This window comes from Vanacampus margaritifer, chromosome 14 (genome assembly GCF_051991255.1).
Source record: "Vanacampus margaritifer isolate UIUO_Vmar chromosome 14, RoL_Vmar_1.0, whole genome shotgun sequence".
Classification (NCBI taxonomy): Eukaryota; Metazoa; Chordata; class Actinopteri; order Syngnathiformes; family Syngnathidae; genus Vanacampus; species Vanacampus margaritifer.
Window position 1 is genome coordinate 21,377,641 of NC_135445.1, and position 19,610 is coordinate 21,397,250.

The 19,610-nt window shown below is 41.7% G+C and overlaps 1 protein-coding gene across 4 annotated transcripts in view; it reads left to right on the top strand.

Annotated features, from left to right (window-relative positions):
- scai (suppressor of cancer cell invasion) overlaps positions 1-5,414 on the top strand; it is a 171,117-nt gene extending 165,703 nt beyond the window's left edge. For all 4 annotated transcript variants that reach the window (XM_077542791.1, XM_077542793.1, XM_077542792.1 and 1 more), the window contains one exon: positions 5,152-5,414. In XM_077542791.1, coding sequence (XP_077398917.1) covers positions 5,152-5,298 — 147 coding nt within the window. In that variant the 3' untranslated portion in view covers positions 5,299-5,414. The remainder of the gene's footprint in view (positions 1-5,151) is intronic.
- Positions 5,415-19,610: the final 14,196 nt, after the last annotated feature.

The following is a 19,610-nucleotide window of genomic DNA, read 5'->3' on the forward strand; positions in this document are numbered from 1 at the left end:
GACTTGAGATTAATTAGGAGCAGGATTCTTGAGGATAATTGATAGTGACCGTTGGAGGGCACTGTTGTACCATACACCTTCCACGGGGCATTGTTTCCCAAAAAAACACATGGCTAATTCCTGTGGCTAGGCCAGACCATAAAAGATGGTCTGGGGACTGCTTATCAGACAGGATTTCAGGTCTGTCGGAGCTGTGGTATGCGTTTCCTGGGGGTTATAAACCGAAGTCCAGTCCCTGCTGGAGGGAAACTCAAAGAGTCCTTTTGAACTGAAAACACAGAATTAAGACACGCACACACATTCCCCAGGGGGAAATGTTTAAAAAGGCACATAAAATGAAAAAATTGAGGGTGACGGGCAATATTCATTACAGTCCCCCCTTCGATAATCGGGATGAATCTTCAGGATGTCCAGGTTGACGGGTCCAGATGATCCGTGGCAAAAGTCCATGTCACGCTCAGACGGCAGTAGTCCCAGTCACGCTCCACTGCAACAAGAAACACATACCACTGGTGCAAGTTTGCCCTACCTATCTGCGGGGCAATGTGCATGCAGTGTATGTCGGGGTGTTGTCAGTGTACATCTATGTGTATTCAGTTAACTGGGGTGTTTCACTAAGTGCTGTATTAGCTACTAAGGGACTCTGGTCTTAGAGACAGGCAATGGCCTGAGACAGACGCAAAAAAAAAAATGCGAACCTATCCTAGGGCTATAAGGCTATTATCAAATCCTCAGTAACTAGGGGAATGACGCCCCCCCCCCCCCCCAACACAAATTTAAGTGAGGAGAAAAAAACGTGTAGAAAGCTTTTCATAACTAGCTGAGACACTAAAGAACTGATTTCACACAGCATGTCATTCAGGAGTATCACAACACTTAAAGTGTGCATAAACTTTGAATTACCGGTGGGAATCATTTCACGGTTTATCTAGTCTAATTCCACATAGCGCTATCGGTGTTACGGCTAGGATCGTACCCTTAAGAGTTCCACCAAGCGTCGATAGCCAAATAGACTGTAAACCAAAATATGTTAACTTCTAGTCATTATTCGTTAGCAATCCTAGCCAATTGGTTGATTCACTACAGTCGTCATACCAAACATCAGGATTGTCATCAGCATCATTTCCTAGTAGCCGACAAAGCATGCGAATTAACTTCACTTATTGTTATTGATACTCATCACAGTCAGTTGGGTCCGTCGACGGTGTTGAGGTGTCAGTCGAGAGTGCGGGCTGAGTCGGTGTCCGCCAGTGCCCCAACCCCCCCACCCCCTCACCCCCCTTTGTCAGTTTTGCGCGCGCTGGTCTCGAGCATCGTTTGGTTGCGTGAACAAATAGTACCACACTCGATCACCGATTTGAGCCTCCGTTCGCAATGCTTTTCTGTCGTAGTGGGTTTTCTGACCTTGTGCGCTTTCTTTAAGTCGTCGTTGGACAAACGTGAACGTGGCCTGGAGGTGGGTCTGCAGGTCCTCCACATACTGGAAGGCCGTGTATGCCACAGCTAGGTTAGTTTCTCCCAACTGGTACGTCAAGTGCAGGGGAAGTGTCATTCGCCGTTTGATCATCATGTCAGAGGGGAACAGATAAACAAAAGAGAATGTTTGCAGCAAATCTGTCACGGTGAGATTAGATTAGATTAGGTGCTTCACGTTGTCGGATGACTGAGCTAGGAGCAAACTAACCCGCAAGTAATTTGCTTCGGTTTGTCGAAGTTGGTCTCTTGTCGGTCGGTCAATCAGGTCAGACACCTCTGATTTAACTTTTTATCAAGCAGATCTAGTTAGTATAATGCCTATTTTTGGGCACTACATGGCAGCGATGACTCTCTTTGGACAAGAATGGCTAGGCGTCAGTAGAAGACGTGAGGCGAAGCTAGAGTGTTGAGGGGAGAATGACTGAGGAAGCGAAAATGGCGACCGGTTGCAAGCAGCTCACGCTTGAGCATTTTTTTCAAAGACGAAAAGCATCGACCAATGCTAAAGAGCACATTGATGACGACGATGATGATGATGATGGTGACTCCGAGGTTGACGCCGAAGTTGGAAGCGTTGACGCGGCGGCTATGATCACGTTGTAAAGCCTCACCGACTAGCGATGCTAACGCCGGAAAACGTGGAGCACAACCGAGCACTTCTGCGCAGGCGGACGTTCAATCGGACGACGAGTCCAATGCATATTCATCGGAGGAGTGGGTACAGTCTGATCACGGAGAAGACACTGGTTCTGGACTACGATACTACCTTGAATGGAGTGGATACGACGGATCAGAACATCTCTTACCACCCGGTATAGGAACAGAAGGACATGAGGAAGCCAGACGTAACACCACCGTAACGTCACCGTATCATGATCCTGAGAGTAGACTTGATGGCAACATGGCCAAACACACACTGCAGTATATACTTGCTATTCCCCGGGAAAAAAAGCCAGCAAGAAAGTGTAGCGTCTGCATGCGAAGGGGCAATCGCAATGAAACTAATCTGTTGTGCAAATCCTGCTGCGTCCCCTTGCACGCAGGGGAGTGTTACAAAAAGAAAAACTGTATTTGAAACATCCACACAATTGTAAATAGTACCACGGTTGCACACATTTGTAAATAGTTTGCCAAATTGTTTTGTCAAATTGTTACACTGTTGAATGCAAATAAACGTATTTTGCTATCAAAAAACACTTTTTCATTGTTGGTGGTAGTGTTTTACAGAAGTAAAGCACCGTTTATGTGTTTGTGGCATCATTCATGGAAAAAAAAAAGGTGTCAAATTCACTAGAGTGCATGAAATAATATCGTTTCACAAAAAGCTTGATTTCTCCGTATTTTGTTTGAAAACAGAGCATTTGGGTGAAACTAACCATTTTCTATTGTTGATTACTGAAAAACGGAATAAGGTAGAAACAAACTTTTTTTTCTGATGAAAGATGAGAGTCCAATCTTTCATTTGGTAGTATGTGTGTTTCCATAGTCCAAACACAAAATTTTCTGTGGGCCTTGAAAGATCAGTCAAAATGCTTAAATCGGCTGGCACCCACAGCATCCCTTTTCTGAAAACGTCTGGCAGTCAAAGAGTTAAGTATATGAATTTTGTCAGCAGCGCTTCTCAGCAGTCTTTCTTGCTCTCGATTTGTGTCCTCGGCGGATGTGAGAGCTCGTGTTAACTCACCAATCTTTTGAGGGTAGTCATCGTTGGATGCAAATTCGTCTGCATCGCTGTCTGAGTTGTCAGCCTGCACGGTGCATGCGTCTTCCAACTGTGCTTTAACGCCACCTAGTTGGATCTCAACAACCTCTGCTTGGACATTGGTGGCTTCCAGCTGCGCCGCTGCTTCACGGTTCTGCTGTCGGACCACTTCGCGCTGGTGTTTCAACTGACAATCCTCCGCATCGCTCAACTTCAGCTGCGCAACAAGATTCACTGTTAGACATCCGAGCATTCGAAGGGGTGAATTATCTCGTGGGGAGGTTGTTGCAGCTTCGCCCATGAGCTGCGCGACGTTACTGTTAAGCGTATCAACATTTGCATTTTTAACAGAGTCCGCGTATCCCGGTAAGATATCCTTAGTCAGCGTCTGAACGAGCAGTGCCAGGGAGTCAAGGCTCTCACATGGGCTGGGAGCTTCTCGTAATGCAGCCATGTTGTCAACAATTAACTTTTTTTTAAAATTATTATTATTTTATTAGACGATTAAACTTTTACTAGCGTTTAGTGGTTAATCAGCTAGGGGTACACGGCTTCCTAACTACCACTATCAAGTGTTATCGTCAACAATACACACTGGGTTCAAGCTGTCAGAAAGGAAACAGATAAACGAAAGAGAATATTTGCAGCAATTTGCGAGAAATCTATCCCGTTTATCTAAATTCAATTTCATTCACTCACTCACTTAAAAGCTGAGATAAAAGTTAAAATTGAAATTGAATTAAATAAACAAAAACTGGAAGGGTAAATACAATTAAAATGGATCAATAATCTTAGCTAGCTGGAGTGTTAGCACAGTATGCAAATGTCTCTTATGGATTTGGTTAAGACTAAACTGTAAAACTGTACAAAAATATTAGGGCTGAATCCCTAACATATCACTTGGAACTCACAACCTTCTTAATTAACTATAAAACAAAAATAGACAAACAGGGGAAAAAATAAATAATGAAAACAATAGACAAAATAAACAAACCAGACAGCAACAAAATATTAAAAAGGGAATGATTTGTCTAGACTAGTGCTAGGGAAGCAGTAATAGGAGAAAGCTAGAGGAAAGTAACTCACAACAGAGCAAATACTTATTTTAATATGCTTAACCAACAGTGTATATTGTTTATGCAAGCAAGCTAACGCTCTTTACAAATGAGCTAACACGGGTGTAAACCTTGCGTTGTATTTTCTCAACCGCGGGCCTATTAATGTAAATAGCTAGCGCGTAGCTACGCTATACGTCATAGGAGACTAGAACGCGATCGGTTATTAATATAGTAATTAAACACAAGCAGTCAACTAGCCCACAAATTTGTTTAATAATTGTTATTATCTAGCGAGTCCCACGGTAGCTAAAGCCACTCGTGGGGAGAGGGAGGCTCGACAGTATGCAAGTATAAGAGTATACCCCCTGTAAATGTTTAAAAATTGGTAAAAATCGGACATTCAAAAATTTGTTGCTCACTTCCTGTTCATTTAGGCATATGGGTCCAAGAAACTTTTTTGTAGGTCTACAGTTGTGCAGTGGTAAAAATGACACGTTGAGTACTTGGCTCAATAGAACTTTTACAGATTATCAGTGGCAGGTATTTTACATATTTTTGCTGGACTGTTGCCAATTCACCATGTAAGAAATTCAAGTTAACATGAAACATAAATAAGCAACACACACGAACAAACAAATGCAAGCTTCGGTCAGTCGGTCTTCAGCAAACAGGCTTCCCTCTGAGAAACACTGACAGACGGAAAAAACACGTCCATCATTTATGACATTTATATGTTTTTTTCAAGCTTCTCATCATTCGCCATTTATCAGCAAAAAGGGTTTGTCAGCGCCGGACCGACGGACAGCCCGTCACTCCCAACGGACTGCCCAGCTCTGCAAGATAATAGACAAAAAAAATACTACCATTCTTCTCTAGGGAGGAAATTGATGGATGTTTCTCTTTTTGTACTTGCAGGAGGCACAGAGCTTCCCTGAGTCATATCCTGAACTCCCTAAACAAGACATGGTGGAGAACGTCATTCTGCAGAAACGTATTTTGAAGATGGCAACACTTCTGGATGTGCAGAATATGTTTTGGGATGATACAGTGGAATCCTACTGATTTTGTTGTCCAGGACCAAATATCTTGTGTGGAAAAGCCTACACATTTACTCATATGCCACAGCTTTAGTAGCATTTTACTCATTTATTGTTATTGTTTATAAAATGGTTGTCTAAAATCTTGGGGGGGGGGGGGGGGGGGTTCAGCAAATATTACTGAAAACAAAAAGAAACCCTCAGAAGGGACTACAGATCGGGGGAGTCCCCCTTCCAACGATGACAAGGCTGCAATGGATGCAGAGTGGGCAACATTTGTTTTTGTTTTTTTTACATTTTATTGCAAGATCAACATACATAGTGCAAATAGAACACGGTCAACATATTTTTTTTTATGCAGTCAAAACCCCAAACAACTCACCTAAATCAACATAAGAACCTCAAAATAAAATTAAAAAAACACTAATAAAGCATGTTTAGAGGTGAAAGTGTAAAGACACATACACAATACCTCCATACATAAACGCAGGTATATTTACTGCCCACGTAAAATAGTAGTGGGGGGCGGCATGAGCGAAAATAACCCAATGGTATACCAGTATAGCACCTCATTAAGTGACAGTCTTTCGTAATATTGAAGCAGGATCTTCCATTAATTGTAGAATCTATCAGGATACCCTATTAGAGTGAATTTAATTTTCTCCAACATCAGGGGAAATAAAGCATCATGCAGCTACATTTTAAAGGTGGGTGGTTGTGGTGATTTCCATGAGAGAAGGATTCGCCTCGTACAATTAAGATGGCAAAGGCAATTACATTGTCCTGCATGGACGATGTAACAACTTTGTCAGAAGCTCTAACAAAAATGGCTGCATGGATCAATGTTTATGCCTAGAATATCGGATATGGATTTAAAAAAACAACTCCATTAATGAACCAATTTGGGACAAGACAAAAACATCTGAATTAGATAACAAGGGGACTGGGAGCACCTATCACAAGTGTCATCAACTGTGCCTGGCAATATTCTCGAGACTTTATGTTTGCTTTAAGGAAGTCTGAATTTGAATTTAATAAGTGACAACCTCGCACAGCTAGAGGAAAAACAGAGTGGGCAAAATTCAACACAAAATGTGGTGCTATACAATATTAGCGGAACCACGTGAGAGTCCATTTAATGAGATAAGACTGTAGGACGACGCCGTGAAAGAAGTGGGCCTTCCTCCAAACCCGGTCCAGTTGGTCAGTGCAGAATTCTTCATAGCAACGTTTCCGGAAAGATGGCCCACCTCAGATATTGTTGACACTTGGTGCAGAATCTGTACAGCAGCATTAGAATCGGTCAGATTCTTTATTTTATTTAATTTTTTTTTAATTTTGGGGAGAGCTCAGTATTGTTTATTCGGTAATCTTACCAATTTTTTCCTTTTTTTGTGTGTGTGAGTGCGTGTGTTTGTGAGTGCACGCATATGTGCATGCATGTGAGTTTGTGCTGATTAATTCACCTGAAACTGGTTAAAAATCCCATACCCTTCACCATAACCTTAACACTTCAGTCCCGCCAGTCGTGAAGTTGTCAGGAGACGAGAGGAAGGATCAAAGAAAAGAAAGATGAAACAAAGTGAAATCCAGCACCAACCAGACACCACCTACTACCCACAGAGTTAGCAGAATATTTCACCAACCCCAGAAACATCTAAATTCCAACAAATTAGGGAGACCTCATGAGACCAGAGGTAAGACTAAAGAAAACAAAAGAATCGGTCAGATTCATCATCACCTAGCAGTCTCCCCAAGCAGGGAAGGATGGGGAGGAGAAAGAAGAAGCCATAGCATTCTCCATTCTAAGAAAAACCTTTGATTTAATATTTGAACATAAGAAAAATTGTAATGATAAACAAAATCACAAATAATAGTCACAGAACATAGATGCTAATTAATCTGCCATACAGCAAATTAGGAAGACTATATTTACAGGGCCAGTTCACCCATTAGGCAAGATAGGCAAGTGCTCTAAGGGCCACCAGAAATCGGGTGAAAATTCCCTTTCAATCGAATTATATTTAAAAAAATTATTATTATTTTAGTTAAAAAAAGGAGTAAATTTAAAATTTAAACAAATTGGCAAAAGGATTCATTATAAATCAGCGTTTATGCCCGGGCAGATTCAAATTTAAAGCAAGGTCCATTTAATTTGATTACAAATGATAACAGCAAATACCCCTCTGGCCGACTGATATGCAGCTTGCTTTCAGGGAGGGAAATTTATTGATGTGACCCAGAGAACTTTAAAACATGTTAGAATGACCCAAATTGTCCAGAGCACAGGAAAGAGAAAAAGAGGAGGTGATGTTGCTCTTCTTGGTTTGTCCAATTAGATGTTGCAACAGAAAGTAACCCGCATGGTTTGTTTGACAGTAACGACAGTCATGAAATGAAGAAAATGTTCCCTTTTATATTTTAAATGACATGACATGTTATCTTATAAATTAAGGCAATGTTTAAAATTATGCTATTCGACTCCATTTGTAAGCATATTTAATCTATACAGCAGAAGACTTTGATAAGATTTGGAAAAGACTCTTGTAAAACTACTACATCACACTAGCTCACATCATAAGAGATTTTAGTCTTTAGCTAAGTCTCAGACTGAAATTTTACAAAAACTGAATTTTGTAGAGTCACTAATTGAAAGACTACAAGTAAATTCTTCATGCATTTATTTTACCCACAATGCAAATTTTCCCCTTAATGCTTTTAGTAGAAACCTACAAAATACAGAAGCAGAAGGTGTTTGCTACAGCTGCCTATAGTGTATTCAGTAGTTTGTGGGAATAAAAGTAAAAACAAGAAAAAGAGTGAATTCAGCAGAATATGAGCATGGCTCAAATTATAAAATATGTATGTATATAATAGGAGGGTTGCAATCACGTGATTCCGGCGGTGCGCAAAATTCAACTGGGGGTGAGAAAGTAGGGAACACTCATTGAAAATTATGAAAAGCGACTATGCAAAAGCTTTGGGTGAGCTTGGACGTAGCCGATACGCTCTAAAAATAGTAAAATATGTCTGATATGATCCTTACACTGTGAGGAAAAGAGATTTTTCCGAACTCGTATCGGATTTGCCTGGTATGGAGGCAATTCATCACGAACTAACTCGTCTTCCAGACATCGCACTACACTGCTAGCACAAAACTTTTTCTCAGCTTTTTCCTATGGGCAAATTACTTCCTGCCCCCCATCTGTGATGTCACATGAAACCTACCTATATATACATAACTATTATATTGTATAAAAACATTTTTATCAGCATTTAAATAAATAGTTGTCATCGTTCCAGCGGAGAGTCAATCCCACGCATTATGCATAATCAGCGTGGGAGGCTAAAACGCTGAGCTAAACAGCGAGTGACTTATTCAACAAATAAGCAGGAAAGAGTGTTAAATAGTGCCCTGCGATTAGCTGGCAACCAGTTCAGGGTGTACCCCGCCTACTGCCCAAAGCCAGCTGGGATAGGTTCCAGCGCCCCCCGCGACCCTTGTGAGGAAAAGCGGTTAAGAAAATGGATGGATGGATGGAGTGTTAAATAGGGATCAGCCGGATATTCGTACAACACGAGTATCTGGTCATTCATTTTCTACGGATACGAACATAAGCCGGATATAATTCCTTATTATTGTATGCGTGCTCTAGCTAGAGTTGCCACCCGTCCAGTTTTTCCCAGAATTGTTCTTTTTTTACCATCTGTCCTGGGAAAATAAAAATCTCTTCCAGGACACAATTTGTCCCGTTTTTTTAAGAAGAATGTCAAAAGCTAATTTAATTTCCTTAATTCTGTAGTCTAAAAATATCTCCTGTGCTACTGTGGAACGCTTTGTTACCAAGCGTGCCACTGGCAGCACATTTCTGTCGGTGCACTTTGGATTACCGTAACTCTGGCTATCTAAAAAAAAATTCAATGGTGTCTGAAAGATAAGCCCTTGTAGTGTCATTACGGTAATTTCAGTCCTCCTTTCACAATACACGTTGCCATGTCGCGTTTGTACCTTATTGTTTTTGTTTTTTTGGAGTGTATGCCTTGTTTGTAGTTTACAGTGTGTGTGTGTGACTAGCTAAATAAAGAACATTACTCTAAATTCAGTTTGTTTTGTGATGAGGGACATACATTGCATTACAGTCTTTCTGTCTCAGTGGGGGGAAAAAATCTCAGTTTTTATATACATTTGAACAAAAAGTGGCACGACCAAAATTATTCATAACTTTCTCCTAAAAAATCACTAGAAAAGCCTTTATTGGCTATTACAACAAATAAAACGCATCATATATTTGCTGATCAGCTTATTGCATGACTCTGCTGATATTTTTGCTCATTCATCTTTGGCAATGAGGTCTTCTTGTCATCACCCTGATATTTAGTTCCCTCCCCAAATGTTCAACTGATTTCAAGTCTGGACTGTCTGGACCACTGCAAAACAATATTTTCGTCGGCGAACCATTTCTTAACCACTTTTGCTGTTTGTTTTGGGATTTTGTCATGCTAAAATGTCCACATTTTCAAAATTTGCCAGGGTTATGAATAATTTCACGCTTGACTGACAGTGCCCGAGCATGGTCAGGTGTCCCTTTTTTTCACAAATCCAAGGTGGCAACCCTAGCTCTAGCACTCCTCTCTCACTTCAGGCCGCTTCTTTTTTTCTCGCTCTCTTTTCTCCGTGAAGTAAGCCAGTCAGTCGCACACAGCCCCTGCTCCGTCCATCCTCCACTCCCCTACACCACAGAGCACAATCAGAGTGCTTCTCATTCTGCCTGGTTTTAAGTATCTCCTTAATTTTATTCAGGTCACTGGTATTTTGGTTAATATGTTTGTCAAAGTTACTTAGTGAATTTGCTTTGTTACGTAACGTATTAGTACGTTGGCTGTGCGTTTAACGAGCACTCTGTTCATGACTCGGTGCAAATTAAACACACGCAGCGCTCTCTCTCTCTCATCGAAGAAATTGTAATCCTCGAAGTAATCCCCCTTTTTAATAAATGTACCTGTAATCTGATTACATGTTTTTTTTCTGTAACTGTAATTACATTTTCTTGTAATCTGATTACATAACGGCGGTAGATGTATTCCGTTACTCCCCAAGCCTGCTTATGTGCATTTATTCTAAAATACACTATTGGCATAATGCCATCGAGCGATGGGGGTAAACAAGGAAATAGTGACGATGTATTTGGATGAAAAAGATGATAAGTTATCATCTTTAACGTGGAAAGTGGAGACGGTGCGACTTGCACTGTGTGCTAAGTGAGCATTTTGTGTGGCGGAAAGGATATACAGTTAGATGCGTTGCACGTGTCCCCACTGATGCGTTGCACTGACGGGCAGCCCGCTGCCATTAGGCACTGGTGACTTGGACGTGTTTCGCGCCAGCCCGGATCCAGTTGCAGCGCCCGCACCAGCGACTCTGGACGCCCTTTGAAGGGAGCCCGGCATCTCGCCTAGACTAGCGTAGCGCGAATCCGGAGGTTCGGATGTCCTTCATGGGGTCACCAAATCCTGTTGAGTAACATAGTAGAATAGGTTCTCAAAAATAAAGCGTTTGTGAAAAATTTGTATACTGGTTAATAATAGCCCTTTCAGTATCTCATAGATGTGCCAAATAAAAGGTGTTTAAATGTTTTACTTGTTGAACCTCTGCTCCACTCACCATATAAAATGTGTTGTGGTGGTTTTGTTAAAAAAAATAAAAATATTTTTTCTCATTAATAAAATGCCGAGGTATCGGATCGAGACTCGGACTCTGGTCCAAAAATCGATGGGACATCCCTAGTGCGCTGTTTCAACCCCTAGATGTAATAAAATAGTAAATAGTATGTTAGTAATGTCTAAGGCATGAAGTTCCATGCGGGCATGACGTTAAGATGAGTTTTGGAAAAAAAGGTGGGCCTTCTGTCAATATTTACAGAAGATCCGTCAGTCCGTCAATGACGATGCCCACTTAAAATGATAGGAAACATTGACGGATGCCCATTTCTCTGAGGAATGACGTATGATGGATTAACGATTACAATGCCGTTCTGCTTGAAATATTGACGGATTGATGATGACGGGAAGGGCGTCCCGACTGTTGACGATTGCCAAATGACGGAGGCTCAAAATTCTTTGACCCGCCTTTGGTTAGTGCTGTATCTGTGTACAAATAATTTGCTGTCAAATGTGTAATTTCTTATTATGGGAGGCGGGGTGGGTTTATCTTCACCAATAATCTAATTCATTTTTGGGGATCCCAAACATAGTCGTTATATTTATTTGTGTACTGTTTTGGCTATTTTTGACAGGATTTCTTTTTCTTTCCCATATGACAACCAAATACGAACACGGTCAATTTTCCCTTTCTTTTTTTCTTCATCTGTTTTGCCACTCAACCGAGCTCCAAGTCTCAAAGAAGCTCAAAGAAGAATATTTTCACATATCACCACCACATGCCAGGAATTGGAGTTATTTTAATGTTGGCCATCTGACACATCAAACACAGAACTTTTTCTGTTATTTTTAGGAAATACAGCACAGCAGCAACCATTCTGACATTGTATGTTCTGTGATTTTAAACACCATGTTGGGAATTGAGGACTGGAAATGGAGAATATTGGAAATTTAAATCTAGTTTAATAATCATTTTGTATGCTCAGATATGACTATCATGCTTTCTGTGATATTAGTTTCTGAGATACAAATTGTTAATAACGGGTCCATAAGCATAAACATTTGTATAATGTTTAGATAAAAGAATAACCATCTTTATTAACCGTTTTGTTAAATTCATACAGCACAACCTAAGTTCTGTGTACTGTATTAGTAGTGTGTTGCTTCCAAGCTTTTGGAGTTTTGTGTGGTCCTACCCAATACATATTTGACTTAGTTGAGAGTGGCAAATTTGACTCGATAGTGAGAAAGAAAGAATCTTGGATCAAAAGCTTGGGCCCATAAATTTTGGCTTCATAAGGGTCCATCACATAGTTTTTTTTAACAACAAAGAAAATAATGGTGAAAGATAATTAATCGTTTCTGAAGATTTACCTGTCTTTCACGCATGATTACCAGGTGAATTTGTGTAATTTCTACCTTATTTCTATTTCTTATTTCTACCTTATCCCTAATGTGTTTGGTAATAGGCGAAGTGCGCATTGTGTTTGTGCGTGCATGAAAATCCTGTTTTTTTTGTGTGTGTTTTTTTTATGTTGACTACCAAATAAAGTAGTCGTCATTGTAATTTTGAATCATAGCGATTAGAATGCTGAATGTATGTGACCGACTGGCAAAAGTCATGTGTCAAAAAAAAGAAAAGATATTGAGATATTCAAATTCTACATTTAATTCCCTTTAAAATTACATAATACATGGACATACCTCAAGAATTGACGTTACAGCAATTTTAATTTTGCCAGGTTGAAATCCCTAGTGTTGAAAAATATGGGTTTAAAGTTTTGAGCCTTGCATCTTCTAAATGTCCAAAGCAACCAGTACCTTATGAAAAAAATATTGATCCCAAATTTTCAAGAACTGTTAAAAGATCACTGGAAAGTCAATTCCAACAGCAGGTAAGGACATCAACCGAGATTTGAACCCTTTAAAAGTTTCGAAAGTTTGACCTTTTTACAGATTAAATCAGCCTCAACTTTGAAGATCACACTGATTCATTCTTAATTTAAACTTTATTCGTCATACATGGCAGCTAGATTGACAACACTTCCTGATCCCCTATCATCTGACTAACACTAACCAGTCAGAAGATAGCATACTTTAGGTGAATGCAAGTGAATGACGGAGAGCAGCAGATTCGACACATCAATTTAGCTACTTATAAATGTTTGTTTTTACTTTATCCTGTTTGTGTTGTGGCCATGTGGCCATTTTCACATAGTATATTAAGGATAAGTTGTATCTTGTGATTTCTATTTCATGTCAAATATTGTGAAAATTTTACTTTAAAGAATATTGAACAGATGTTCAATATTCAATGTATACAAGTAGCATGTTTGTTTTGATGATTGAGTGCCAAAGACTGGTTTATTCCCTCTTTTTCCAACACAATGATTGAATAGAATTGAATGTGTAAGTTTGTTTGTTTTGCCAAATTTGAAAAATTTAATAAACAAGTAAATGTGTCATTAGAAAAATTGTCTCCTCGTTTTTTTTTTTTTTTTTTGTAGAAAAAATAAAATAAGAAAAATTGTCTCCTCGTTTTGAGAACCTGCACCTAAGGCCAAGCTATGTCTAGATGACTAGATGTAGTCAGATTCGCCTCCGCACACAGATTGGGTTCTGGTACTAATCCTCTTGAGATTGGTTGGGTCTGTTCCAATCTAGAATTGCCCACAGTAAGAGGCGCAGAGCAGGTGTGGGCATACTTATTGCCCCCCGACTTGGCGCCTGTACGTTGGGCTTCACTCCGGTAGACGAGAGGGTAGCCTCCCTCCGCCTTCGAGTAGGGGGGATAAACCCTGACTGTTGTTTGCACCGAATAGCAGCTCTGAGTACCCACCCTTTTTGGAGTCCTTTGAGGGTGTGCTGGAGAGCGGGGCCCGGGGGGTTGTGCTTGCTCTGTCCTGGCCGGGGTCGATGGCGAACCTCTTTGGTGGAGGTTTTCATGCATGCCAGCATCTACCGAAATTCAAACACAATGTGCTTCTTCCTCTGGTCGTTGAACTGTTGGAGGCTGATGTCTGTGGATCTCACTCTGCTTCATCTATCCTTCCTTCCTTTTCTCAGTCTTTCCTTTGATCTCTTGAGGTCTCTCTAATTAGTTGTAATTTAGATGTTTCTGAGGTTGGTGAAAGATTCTGGTTGGTAACCCGGTGGGTATTAGGTGATGTCTGGTCGGTGCTGGATTTCACTTTTCTTTCTTTTCTTTGATCCTTCCTCGTGTCTCCTGACAACTTCACGACTCTAGCAGGATTCTGAAGTATTCGGTTTAGGTGAGCGACATGGGATTTTTAATAGGTTTTAGGTGAATTAATGAGCACACACACACACATACTCACGCACATACAAAAAAAATGGGAGAGAGAGAGCAATGATGATGACATGTCGAATCGGTAATCTTACCGAATGAACAACACTGAGCTCTCTCTCCCAAAAAAACAAACTTTTCCCTTTTCCGGGGGGGGGGGGGGGGGGGGGGTTCATTGAGTCACAGTCGACCATGTTCCGTGCCTCCATGGTTGAGACAGCTGATTGGAGCTTTGACCGTAACGTAGTCGGTGCCTGTCCCTAACCCTAACCAATCCCAGAACCCAATGGTGGACACCAGCGGTAAGGGATGCCATCAAGCTGAAGGAGTCCTTTTGGCCTTTTGTCCTGTGGGACTCCGTGGGGAGCTGACGGATACTGGCTGGCCAAGCGGAACGCGGCTTCAATGGTCGCTGAGAAAAAAACTCAGGCTTGGAAGGAGTTTGGGGAGGCCATGGAAAACAACTTCCAGGCGGCATCGATAAAATTCTGGTCCACCATCCAGCGTCTCAGGAGAGGAAGCAGTGCACCATTAACACTGTGTATAGTGGAGATGGTGTCTTCCCAAGTGTGTCAGGAAGGGCATCCGACGTAAAAATTTGGCCAAATCAAACATGCGAATCTGATATGACTTACAGTATATGACTAATATGACTTCCATACCGGATAGGTCGAGGTCCGGGTTAACAACGACAGCCATCGGTGCTGTTAACCTACAGGGTGCCGGTGGAAACTTGACTACAGTTGGTCGAAGAAGAAGAGGAGGAAGGTGTGTTCGTAGGAAGAAAAAGAAGAGGAACACCAAGAGTCTAGGACTAAGAGGAGGGACTATGAATGTTGGAACTATGACAGGAAAAGGTAGCGAGCTGGTTGACATGATGCAGAGGAGTAAGGTGGACATACTGTGTGTTCAGGAGACCAGGTGGAAAGGAAGCAAAGCTAGATGTTTAGGAGCAGGGTTGAAGTTGTTCTATCATGGTGTAGATAGGAAGAGATATGGAGTAGGAGTTATCATGAAAGAGGAGTTTGTTAAGAATGTCATTGAGGTAAAAAGAGTGTCAGATAGAGTGATGAGCCTGAAGCTAGGAATCGAAGGTGTGATATCAATGTTGTTAGTGGGTATGCACCACAGATAGGATGTGAGCTGGAGGAGAAGGAGAACTTTTGGTTGGACCTTGATGAAATGATGCAAAACATCCCTAAAAGAGATAGAGTTGTCATTGGTGCAGACTTCAATGGACAATGGTGCTGTATGTGTGACAGAGGAGTTCAAAGTGGCAGTGGGACTATATCAGGGATCAGCTCTGAGCCCCTTCTTGTTCGCTATGGTAAAGGACAGGATGCCAGACGAGGTTAGACAGGAATCTTCATGGATTATGATGTTTGCTGATGACATTGTGATCTGTAGTAAAAGTATTGAACAGGTGAAGAAGAAGCTAGAGGCGTGGAGGTTTGCCCTGGAAAGGAGGGGAACGAACGTTACCCGTAGCAAGACGGAGTATCTGTGTGTGAATGGGAGGGACCCAAGTGGAAGAGTGAGGTTACAGGGAGAAGAGACCAAGAAGGTGGAGGAGTATAAGTATTTAGTGTCAACAGTCCAGAGCAATGGAGAGTTTGGAAAATAAGTGAAGAAACGTGTGCAGGCAGGCTGGAACGGGTGGGGAAAAGTGTCAGGTGAGATGTGTGATGGAAGAGTTTCAGTTAAAATGAAAGGAAAGGTTTATAAAACTGTGGTGAGACCAGCGATGTTGTTTGGTCTGAAGACAGTGCCACTGAGGAAAAGACAGGAGGCAGAGCTGGGGGTGGCAGAGATGAAGATCCTGAGGTTCTCTTTGGGAGTGACCAGGATGGATAGAATCAGGAATGAGTACATCAGAGGGACAGCACATGTTAGAGGCTTTGGAGATAAAGTCAGAGAGGCCAGACTGAGATGGTTTGGACATGTCCAGAACAGAGATAGTGAATATATTGGCAGAAGGATGCTGAGTTTCCAAATACCAGGCAGGAGGTCTAGAGGAAGACCAAAGAGGTTTATAGATGTACTTAAAGAGAAAATGAAGGTAGTGAGAGCAGAGGATGCAGAGGACAGGGTGAGATGAAGACAACTGATTCGTTGTGGGGACCTCTAAAGGGAAAAGTCAAAAGGAAAAGAAGAAAAAGATATGGGGCAAGTTAATTCATAATAATTGCCCCCCATGCATTTCATGTGCCCCCCCTTAAAGAGTAACTCGACACTAACTTTATTCTTGCTGATAAACTGTCTAAACTAGTGTCTACAAATACTGTCTACATGACCTGGTAATTATTCGGACATTTTAGTGCATATTTGTTGAAAGCTTGAATTTGGGACAAAAACCGTGTGCTTGGTGCCATCTTAAGGTTAAACACTAAGATAAACACAAATTGGCTGTTTGTCCTCTCATTACACGAGAAGTTTTAAACTATGTCACTTGTGCCGCATGTACCACCCACCAGCTAAGTCTCGTACACGCCTCCTGAGCAAGCTACTGCTGTCAATCACAGCCAGACTACTCCCAACCCTCTTCCCACAGAAGGACGGACCTTCCGTCAGTAATGCCCATTTTTTATCAGGCTCGCATCAAACTCCATGCGTTAAGCCATGCCGACACCTATCTGTCGACACAGCACACTGCCTAACACGCTTCCAAAGTCATTGTATGTGACACCAATTACTGTGATGGTTTCATGAAATAAAATTCTAAACATATTAAAAGTATGATCTTTGTAGTCTTGTCATCGGATTTGCGGCCGCATGTGTTGGACACTCGGGTGAAGAGAGGGGCGGAGCTGTCAACTGATCACCACCTGGTGGTGTGTTGGCTCCGATGGCGAGGTAAGATGCTGGTCCGACCTGACAGACCCAAACGTATTGTGAGGGTCTGCTGGGAACGTCTGGCAGAATCCCCTGTCAGAAAGAGTTTCAACACCCACCTCCGGCAGAACTTCTCCCTTGTCCCAGGGGAGCCGGTGGACATTGAGTCCGAGTGGACTATGTTCCATTGTTGAGGCGGCTGATCGGACCTGTGGCCGTAAGGTGGTTGGTGCCTGTCATGGCGGCAATCCTCGAACCCGCTAGTAAACACCAGCAGTAAGGGATGCCGTCAAGCTGAAGAAATTCTATCGGGCCTTTTTGGCCTGTGGGACTCTGGAGGCAGCTGACGGGTACTGTCTGTCCAAGCGGAATACAGCTTCAGCCATCGTGGGAGGAGTTCGTTGAGGCCATGGGAAACAACTTCCGGACGGTTTTGAAGAAATTCTGGTTCACCATCCGGCATCTCAGGAGAGGAAAGCAGTGCACCGTGTTAATGGTGCACTGCATCGAATTGGGTTTGTATTAGGGCAGGATAGGGACCGAGCACAGTTTAGTTTAGCTTGACAAAAACAAAACACCAAGGGGATGCATGGTAGTTGTAGCATCCAAATGCCTTCTCTGTATACAAATTGTAAATAAAAACGGAATGCAATTATATTATATATATTATTATATATATATTATATTATATTATTATATTATATAAATATATTATAATATTTTATTCAGAATAGAACATAGAAAACAGGTCAAAAGTTTAAACTGAGAAAATGTATCAATTTAAGGGAAAACTATGTTGATTTTAAATTCCATCGTGTCAACAAATCTAAAAAAAAAGTTGGGACATGGCCATTTTCACCACTGTGAGGCATCCCCTCTTCTTCTTACAACAGTCTGCAAACATCTGGGGATCGAGGAGACAAGTTTCTCAAGTTTAGAAATAGGAATGCTGTCCCATTCTTGTCTAACACGCGTCTCTCTAACTGTTTAACTTTCTTTGTTGCACCTTCCCCTTAATGATGCGCCAAATGTGCTCTACAAGTGAAAGAAGTGAACTGCCGGCTGGCCATTTGCATACCCGGATCCTTTTCCTGCGCAGCCATGCTGTTGTAATTGGTGCTACATGTGGTCTGGCATTATCGTGTTGAGAAATGTAAGATCTTCTCTGAAAGTGATGATGCCTGGATGGGAGCATATGTTGTTCTCGAATCTGAATATACTTTTCTGCATTGACGATGCCTTTCCAGATGTGGAAGCTGCCCATGCCACACGCACTCATGCAACCCTATACGATCACAGATGCAGGCTTATAAACTGAGTGCTGATAACAACTTGGGTTGTACTTGTCCTCTTTAGTCGGTATGATATAGCGCCCCAGTTTTCCACAAAGAACTTCGAATCGTGATTCGTCTGACCACAAAACAGGTTTCGACTTTGCCACACTCCATTTGAACTCTTTGACCGCCAAAAACATTTAATAACGTTTAGTAAAATCCAAATGAGTACCGCCTAAAACGTTAAAAGACGTTAACTATGTTTTTTTGGTGGGAAACGGGTGAAGGAAAGTATCAAGCAGATCGAGTTAGTATAATGACTATTTATGGGCACTAGATGGCAGCGATGACTCTCTTTGGACAAGATCGGGTAGGAGTCAGTAGAAGACCCAAGTGGAAGATTGAGGTTACAGGGAGAAGAGACCAAGAAATTGGAGGAATTTATGTATTTAGTGTCAACAGTCCAGAGCAATGGAGAGGGTGGAAAAGAAGTGAAGAAGCGTATGCAGGCAGGCTAAACCGGGTGGAGAAAAGTGTAAGGTGTGATGTGTTATGGAAGCGTTTCAGTTAAAATGAAAGGAAAGGTTTATAAAACTGTGGTGAGACCAGCGATGTTGTTTGGTCTGGAAACAGTGCCACTGAGGAAAAGACAAGAGGCAGAGCTGGAGGTGGCAGAGATGAAGATCCTGAGGTTCTCTTTGGGAGTGACCAGGATGGATAGAATCAGGAATGAGTACATCAGAGGGACAGCACATGTTAGAGGCTTTGGAGATAAAGTCAGAGAGGCCAGACTGAGATGGTTTGGACATGTCCAGAAGAGAGATAGTGAGTATATTGGTAGAAGGATGCTGAGTTTCCAAATACCAGGCAGGAGGTCTAGAGGAAGACCAAAGAGGTTTATGGATGTACTTAAAGAGAACATGAAGGTAGTTGGTGTGAGAGCAGAGGATGCAGAGGACAGGGTAAGTCGGAGGCAATTGATTCACTGTGGCGACCCCTGAAGGGAATAGCCAAAAAGTAAAGAAGAAGAAGAGTTGCAAGAGTTGCAACCCTAAAATGTCATGATTTGGGTTTGGTTTTAGTTAGATTTAGTTAGTTATTAATCAGGCATGAGTAGAAAGAGGGGGGCTATGTGGGTGTCCGGACACATGCCCTTATGTCACTGATGCCCAAAGTGCCCCTTTGTCCTTTTTTTTATGGTGTGTGTGAAAGTCATTTTGCTGCCTTTTAAAACAAAAATTCAACAACAGAATTCACATAAATTAA